This window comes from Pezoporus flaviventris, unplaced genomic scaffold (genome assembly GCF_033815535.1).
Source record: "Pezoporus flaviventris isolate CSIRO_AGI_PZ_B2104156 unplaced genomic scaffold, CSIRO_AGI_Pfla_v1 ptg000116l, whole genome shotgun sequence".
Taxonomy (NCBI): Eukaryota; Metazoa; Chordata; class Aves; order Psittaciformes; family Psittacidae; genus Pezoporus; species Pezoporus flaviventris.
Genome location: NW_026892664.1, coordinates 3,642,405 through 3,650,867, shown reverse-complemented (window position 1 = coordinate 3,650,867; position 8,463 = coordinate 3,642,405). Strand labels below are relative to the sequence as shown.

Sequence of the window (8,463 nt, the reverse complement as noted above, 5' to 3'; positions counted from 1 at the left end):
GATCTGGTGTTACCTGCTGAGGCAAAAGGAAGAGAAACATTTTTTTAAAAACGGAGATTCATTTTTGGACCATGTTTAACTACAGTCAATCACCACTGTAAGTGCCACATTTTGGTTGAATTCATATACTGTACTATATTTTTAACCCAAAATCGTATGGTTTTTGGTTTTCAGTTAGTGTATTTATAAGAGAACAGGAAGCACACTGAAGTAACAAATGGCATTTTTGGTTTTCTATGCTCTAACACTTAAAACGATGGATTTATTTAGGCACTTTTGGACCATATTTTAATCCAAACAATGACCAGTTTAATGCCACATTACTGTATATTCTACTATATTAACTAACCCAAATTATATATATTTTATGTTATTCAACTGAGGTATCTTGAAAAGAACATGGACTGCATTCAAGGCACAAATGCTATTTTCAGTGCTAGGACTCTTAAAACTATGAATTTATTCAAGCACATGTGTTTTCAGATTAAAGAAAAGAATTAGATCTTTCTTCACTTTCACTTTTCAGTATTCAGAGTTAATTTGGTCAGAAGACACCTGAAAACCTCATAGTAGTACATGTAATCCAGGGGGAAAGAAAGTCCAAGTCCTAGTGAAATCCATCTTACACATGAATAAACTGCACACATTTTCCCTTGGCTTTTAGTTATCATTCCAGTCACCAAATCACATTTATTAAACTATTTGAGATTATTCATAACAGATAAAATTCACATGATTTATACTTTTCTGAGCTCCAGCACACTGAAGCATCCTAAACCTATGAGCATTAAGCTGCTTGCATTAAAAAGGAGTGGATGTTACAACGTGCTGATTTGTTACTGACTCTATTAGTCAGTGACTATATTCTGCTGACAATCTGCAATGTTGCATTTCTTTATAACAAAATAAGATTCATCCTCATTTAACTCTTGAATAAATCAGTGCATCTTGCTTTAGCAGCCTCTGTAAAAGAAACACAACCTGCATCAGACATTGCTCCCTCTTATTATAAAAAGAACCCACATTGATAAGGCTGTTTTCTGACACAGCTTTCCCAAAGAGGCCCTGAGGACATGAAGAAGAAACACGACTGCTTCAATGAAGGTGAGGCTCTGCTTTGTGTTGATGTTACCTCCTGTGACTTCCTTCTGCCACTGAGTGATGGGAGCCATGGGTTAATCCCCAAAGCAGCAGAGAACATCTACGTGCCGGCATCAGCTCTGTTAAGCACCCAATGTGAAGAGAGGTGAACTCCTTCAGACTCCAAGAGCCCAGCTTGTGGTGATGAGGCTGTAAATACAGTTGCATGTGCTCTCCTGGGAGGAAGCCTCCAGGGCTGCTCGTGACTTACCTGAGGAAAACAAAGAGAAGCAAAAAGCAAAGGGTGTGAAATCACCTCTGAAAGGCATTGTGGTACTTGGGCATCTGAGAGTCATGGAGTGGATGAGCCAAGCCAGAGCACAGCTACACAGCAGCAGTGCTGAGCAGCTCATAGGATGCTTCTGGCATACTTGTGGACTATGCAAAGGTTTTGGTCTCACCTTGGCAACAGAATGAGGAGGGATTTAGAGACATTCCTGATCTTGCAGAGGGTCCCTAAATACAACATGAAGTACAAGTGACTCCTTCTCTGGAGCTGCTGCTGTCCCTCTGTGCACACTTGCGTGCCCAGTTTTCCAGCCCCAATAGGATTATCCACATGTACTGCCTGGATGGCCAACACCTGAGCTGGTGCTTTAGGGCTTCCACTGTATTGAAGGGTGAGAAATGGGCATTTGAAGCAGTGATGAATTGTCCCAGGGTGAGCTAATAGGCCTTTATCCACCTGAGCAGCCTCAGCTGAGGCTTCATCCCTACCCTCCACCCATTTACCCCTCATCTCTATTTAAGCTCAGCCCAAGGTTTATGCACTATGCTTGAGAAAGTCTGGTTTCCAGTTTAGCATTAGTTGTGCCCATCTATGGAATCCGTTGATGGTGATCTGAGGTTGCTTGTGGACTTCCCTAGCAATTGCTGGACCTAAACTTGACCAGGAGATTGACTTGACCTGTGTTGGCTTGGTTTTGGACGTGCTTCATAGTCTCCAACTCGCTTGATGCTCTGGAATCTTGGCTGAACTTGGCCTAGGTCTCTGTTCCTGCTCTACTTTTCGTGCTCAGGTACCATGGGATGGTCCCTGCACACAGTGGTGTTCTCCTTCGGTTCAATTTAGATAGATGAAGGAGACAAACCCCTGTGGCACTCCCCATGTTCCTGCAGAGTAGAACCCATTACCCTCTGCCCCCAACAGCCCAGCCACTGTTCACTGCTCTGGCAGTCCCTCTCCATCCAGACCATATCCCTGCATGGGCACAAGATGAGATAGTCTATTCAGTGAGGGAATTAGAGTGATCAATTGAACTTTATACTGGAGTGTTATTCTGCGGTCAATAGTATCACCTCCATTTTCCAAATACAATTGTAGAATGATGTTTTTGAGTAGGTGAGTAACACTGTGGTTTGGCAATGGGTTTCCAGTCTTAGTAAAAGCTCTTTGCAAACATCTCCTTGCTTAGTGGTAATGGTTATACTGGACAAATATAAACATGTACAGAAGAAATGCCTAACATCTTATGTATTTACCCCCTCTCCTGACACAATCCTTTTTGGGGATGTATTTTATCCTATTTAAGAGATCAGCATAGACAATTTCAATAGGATATGCTCTATTTGTCTGTATTGTTGCCTTTCTAGTTCCCCTCAGCAATGACAAGGTGCAGGTTCTGTCTTTGAATGATTTCCTTGGAGAAAGGAACAAGAGGTAGGCACAATAACAGCTCAACCTGAAAGAGGCTGGGTCTTCAACAGGAAACCAGAAGTGGCATCTCAGGTACTGTTTTGGGGGATGGTGGTGGAACTAGTTTTAAACTCCTCTCAAATGTCTGTGTTTGAGACACATGGTTATGTTATAAATCCTTTCTAAAAGGAAGTTTTACTTCCTGACCTTAATCTGGCAGGAAATCAGTTGCTTGGAAGTATTTGCTGTTTGCTTAAAATGTAATTTGAATGATAGAAATTAAAGGGGAAAACACATTTTTAACAAGTTGCCAGTGAAGCTGGAAGAGAAGGAAAGATAAATTCATATGCCCGTCTGTCTCTTCTATGTATTTATTCTTATGAGATGAGAGCAGTTATTGAGATGCAGTTTAGCCCCCAAAGTAGCCACTAACCTTGTTATTAATCAGGACAGGCTCTGTGCTGGGCAAAGCTTTGGTACCTGTGCATCCCACCTAGTGGCTGTCACCATCTTCTATGGGACCCTTATCTTCGTGTACCTACGGCCCAGCTCCAGCTACAACCTGGGCAGGGACAAAATAGTTTCTGTCTTTTACACCACGGTGACCCCAATGTTGAACCCTTTCATCTACAGCCTGAGGAACAAGGAGGTAAAGAGTGTTCTGAAGAGAACAGTGGGGAGAAGGATTATTTCCCTGCCAAAGTAGTAAATGGTTTGACACTTAGTGATGGGAGTGGGGTTGGTGGTTTTGAGTCTTTTTGAGGTTGGAGAGAAGCTGTGATGATACTTCTATATATTATTGTCCATTTTGTAGACCAGCTTTATCGATGTGGGCGTAATTTGCTATACATTTGCCTCTTGATTGTGTATTTCATAACAGGAGAAACACATACTCGCTGAAGAGCCACCAAAGATTGATTTGTGATGAAACATGCTAAAATGTCCAACTTGTTCCTGAATATTTGAAGGCAAGAATGTGTTGGATTTTCCTATGTACCTGCCATTGCTTAAGCAACCCCAAATCGCTTCTTTCTTGAAGGGAAATATGATGACAAGGCTCAGTCCTGTTAAAATAACCCATTTATGAGATTTCTGCTGAGGACTTGGACTATTTTCTCAGCTGTCTTTTCAAGAGCCCACTTGTGGTCTCTTACAGCTGGGACATCATTCACCAGTATGGTGGATGCTCTACCAAGTGCTGTACCTCTTCCAGCCATGAGATGTGATCTATGGACTTAAGGTGAATTTCAGTGCTTCCAGGTAATCCCCATGACAGATGGGAGCATGCAGAAGAACACACAGAGCAGACCAAGGAGGCTTGGAGGAGAGAGGAGGAAGAAAAGTTTCCTAAAGCTGCAGGAAACAGGGAAGCTGGAGAGGAGCTTCTTGGAATTTTCTTCCCTGATCAATGACCCATCAAAGAATGTTCAAAGGTATTTGAAGATTTCCCTGCTGCGCTTTAATCCTTCAAAGTGCTTTTTATAGTGAAGAAATACTTCAAATGATTTTGTTAATATACAGAGCAAAGGATTGAACAATGATGGTTCCTAAATGTACTGTTGAGTGGAATTGTTCAATACGTATATTCAAACTTAATGTACAGTAAAGCCATGCTGCGTTTGTTGCAATAAAACACATTTCTATTTTTATTCTTTTTTTTTCTCTAAGTATGTAGTTCTCTGTATCCACAAGACCATTAGTTGTGGGATTTCACTGCCCAAAAATGGAGTTTAATAAGTAGACATTATATCTGATCTCAGTCTCCCTCCTTAGAAGGAACTCAAATGGCTCAAGTGAATGATGGTGCATAAAGATATAATAAAGATATATAAAGATATCAGCTGCATATAGAACGTATATTATGATTCTGATACATTTAACTTCAGGACACCTGAATTTCAGGTGGCGGAGGCCCACCCAGCCTATGAGTCATGGCACCTCCTTATGTCAGATTTCAGTTCTGTATAACTTCAGTGTACTTTTTATTTGAAACTCCCCCTTTCCATTACCACCTTCATTATAAGAGGAAAATTAATAGGCTCAAAACATCCTTAGACACAACAGAGCTGATACAAGATGAGGAATTTAGTGATAAAAACTTCGAAGGTTTATACCTAATAACCTGATGACTGTCTACCTGCTTTCTACAAGTTGTTTTTCCTCCTTGTCATGCTGTTGTAAGAAGCAAAATAAGTTTATTCTGGCAATAACTGGAATATGTGTTTTTAGTCACCTTTTCAGGGAAGGGGAGCGTGTTCCAGCCTAGAAAGGCTGGACCAGATGATCCTTGAGGTCCCTTCCACCCTGGTGTTCTCTGGTTCTGATGGAGAACTTAGTCTGTTCATGCAACCATGTGTGGGTCTTCTCTGGACATGGCAAATCCTCCTTTGGGCTACACAGACTCTATTGATCCATCCAATTCCTCCTGAGGTATCATAGGATGTATGGACACAGGTCTGGCAGGCATGGCTTGTGTCCTTTAGGGTAGCCAGAGGGATGTATGGTAGGTCTTTGATAGTCCTGGACTCCCACGTATGAACAGTTGAGCGACCACCTTCATTTCTCCTGACTGCAATGAGACTCTTGGCAGTTAGCTCATATACCAATGCTTAATGCTGTTGGCAACTGATGGATGAATAAATCTCACTTATGGATCAAATCTGATCCAAATATGGCTCTGTTCATGCTGTCGGTCTAATCTCAAAGCATGGTCTTCTAGTATTTAAAGGGAAAACTCAGCTATACTGAAAGAAACAGTGTGAATTGTAACACCCAAAAACGTTCCAGGCACTGGAAGAATCTGGTGTCTATTGAGTGTGTTGAGCAGAGGCAAACGACACTGAAGTTACCATGAATATACTATCAATTTGCTGCTACACCCCTCCAAAAATGTTATAGAAAGAACTGGATTAACATCATCCCTTTTCAAAAGAAGTTGTAATGGAATGGGTTTGGTCTTGCAATAGAAGTGGAGCAGTGGAATGACTTGGCTCTGTGCAAAAAGGAGTCAAGAATGGGTAGCTGAGATCCCCTGGAAGTACCTGGAGCACAGTAAAAAGGTGTAATGGACCATCAGTCATGTTCTGACAAGTTGGTCCTAGATAGACCCCTGTGTTCCTAACCATCAGTAATCTTTCCGGCTCATTTAGTGCTTGGAGGCTTGGGTCAGCCTTCATCTTCTATAATCCCAGCTGTCTTCTCCAGGCATCCGTCCAGAGGTAATTACCTAAGCTGCTTGCAGCAGGTGTTTAAGATAATTGACATAGACTGCCCTTTGGCTGCACCTTCTCACTTGTCCCTTGATTCTTCAAAAGGGCTTGTGAAGAACAACTTGTGCTTGCTTGGATCTCTGCTTTTCCTGTCCCTGGAGGCTGCTGAATGTTGTTACAGGTTAGAGATCTTTGTGACAACAATTAGAAGAGATTTTCCACCAGCCTGTGTGGGCAAGCTTGGAGGAAATGGCCACAGAGCAGTCCATTCCACTGTAGCTCCCTGGAAATGAATAGTGGGGATCCCTTGATGCACAGGGTGCTAATTGTCAAGTTATCCCATTCCAGTTCAAATAAAGGCATGGTTAACACTGTCCTTTGTTTTCCAGACTTTTTTCCTTCCTTGCCAGATACAAAAGCCCTGAATGGCAGAGCAGAATCACACCTCAGCAGCAGAGTTCATCCTCAAGGGTCTCAGTGACCAAGCGGAGGTGAAGGCAGCCCTTTTTGTGCTGTTGCTGCTCATCGACACCGTCACCCTTCTGGGCAACACAGGGATAACTGTAGCCATCCGAGGTCACCCACAGCTCCACACATCCATGTACTTCTTCCTGGGCAGCCTCTCCATTGTTCACATCTGCTTCTCCTCTGTGGTAGCCCCCAGGACTTTGGTGAACTTCCTATTGGAGAAGAAGACCATTTCCTTTGCTGGCTCTATGGGTCAAGCTTTCTTCTACATCATCTTTGTGACAACTGAGTTTTTCCTGCTGGCTGTCATGGCCTATGACCGGTATGTGGCCATCTGTAACCCCCTGCTCTACTCCTCTGTCATGACTCAGAGGTTATGTGTGGGGCTGGTGGTAGGGTGCTATATTGGGGGTGTCCTGAACTCTATCATTCAGATGACCTTCATCATCAGGCTGCCCTTCAGCAGCTTCAATGTCATCAACCACTTCTTCTGTGATGTTCCTCCTCTCCTGGCTCTGTCCTGTGCCAGCACGTACATCAATGAGATGATCCTCTTCTCCTTGGCTGGTGTCATTGAGCTCAGCACCATCTCTGCCATTCTGGTCTCCTACGTCTTCATCTTCTTTGCCATCCTGAGGATCCGTAATGCTGAGGGCAGGAAAAAAGCCTTTTCCACCTGCATGTCCCACCTGATTGTGGTGACCATGTTGTATGGAACAACCATCTTCATGTATTTACGCCCTAGCTCTTGTTACTTCCTGAACACTGACAAAGTGGTCTCTGTTTTCTACACGGTGGTGATCCCCATGCTCAACCCCCTCATCTACAGCTTGAGGAACAAAGAGATGAAGGATGCTCTGTGGAGAACTGCAGAAAGAATCACAGTCAGGCTTTGAAAACCCTGATCCAGGGATGTGGGTAACATGAGGCTTTGTTCCAGAGGCTGTGGAGCCTCCACCCATGGACATGTTCAGAAGCTGCCTGAATGAGGCCAGGAGCAACCTGATGTGACTATGACCAGCAGGACATAGTTATTGTGCAGAAAGGACATCTAGGAGGTCTCTGTTCCTATGACTGGCAAATTATACACATAAACATATATGTATATGTGTCTATATATACAAAAACACAATATTAAATGCGTCCTAAACTATATATTTATATATAACACAATATATTCTTATGTTAAATGTCAACACCAACACCCACGATACTGATTTTCCTTTCCTCAGTTTAGTTGGATTCTCAGTGGGTGGGGAGGGTCCATCTGCTGTGGGCTTTTCCCAGGAAGGATGGAAACCCAAGATCTAAATGGATGAACTGATGTTTTAATGCAGTTGTGGAGCAATGGGATATTGTGCGTGAGCCAAGTGAGTGAAATGCAAATTCTTCAACAGGTCTGTGTTTGGAACCAGGCTGCTGAGTTAAATCACAGTCAAATTGGGCTTTGCCACCTCTATTCCGGCGGCTGTAGAACTTCACCCTTTCAGTTTTCCTCCTCAAGTTCTGCCTTTCTCAACGCCTTTAAGAGGAGCTCTAAGGAGTTTTCTAATTTATACCCACAGTGGTTTGTTAAAAACAAAGGCAAGAATGTTATCAGTAGAGTTTGCTGCAGGAGAGTTGCACTTTGGTTTGAGGCAATGGGGATTAAAGAAACCCAAAGCAAACATGGAAACACACCAACACTCTGAAACAGCCGGAAAATCGAAGGTAATTCCTTTTCCTATGTGATTTTTGTTCCTTCTTGGTACCATTGCTCTCTGTGGTCACCTCCAAGAGGTGCAAAATGGTCACAGGAGTACCTGTAGGTATCAAAAGGCAGTAGTTTTGAAATAAGTGGCTAGAAAATCCTGGATCAGGATTTCTTATGCAACACCACCATCTATTGGACGTTGCTGGGAATAGCCACTCCTTTTTCTTTAAGATAAAAACTTTTTCTTACGTGCTGGGAAGCTTTGGGTAGCCAAGTGGCTTGTTCTTACCCAAGAAACTGAGAAATAATAGATAAAT

General features: G+C 42.8%; 1 protein-coding gene across 1 annotated transcript; it reads left to right on the top strand.

Moving 5' to 3' along the window:
* Positions 1–6,410: 6,410 nt before the first annotated feature.
* Positions 6,411–7,349, top strand: LOC133282160 (olfactory receptor 5J3-like). Its single transcript, XM_061478235.1, has one exon. The coding sequence runs from the start codon at positions 6,411–6,413 to the stop codon at positions 7,347–7,349; it is 939 nt and encodes a 312-aa protein (XP_061334219.1).
* The last annotated feature ends 1,114 nt before the right edge of the window (positions 7,350–8,463 follow it).

Coding starts and splice junctions, on each gene's coding strand:
- LOC133282160 (XM_061478235.1), top strand. CDS start 6,411: ATGGCAGAGCAGAATCACACCTCAGCAGCAGAGTTCATCCTCAAGGGT.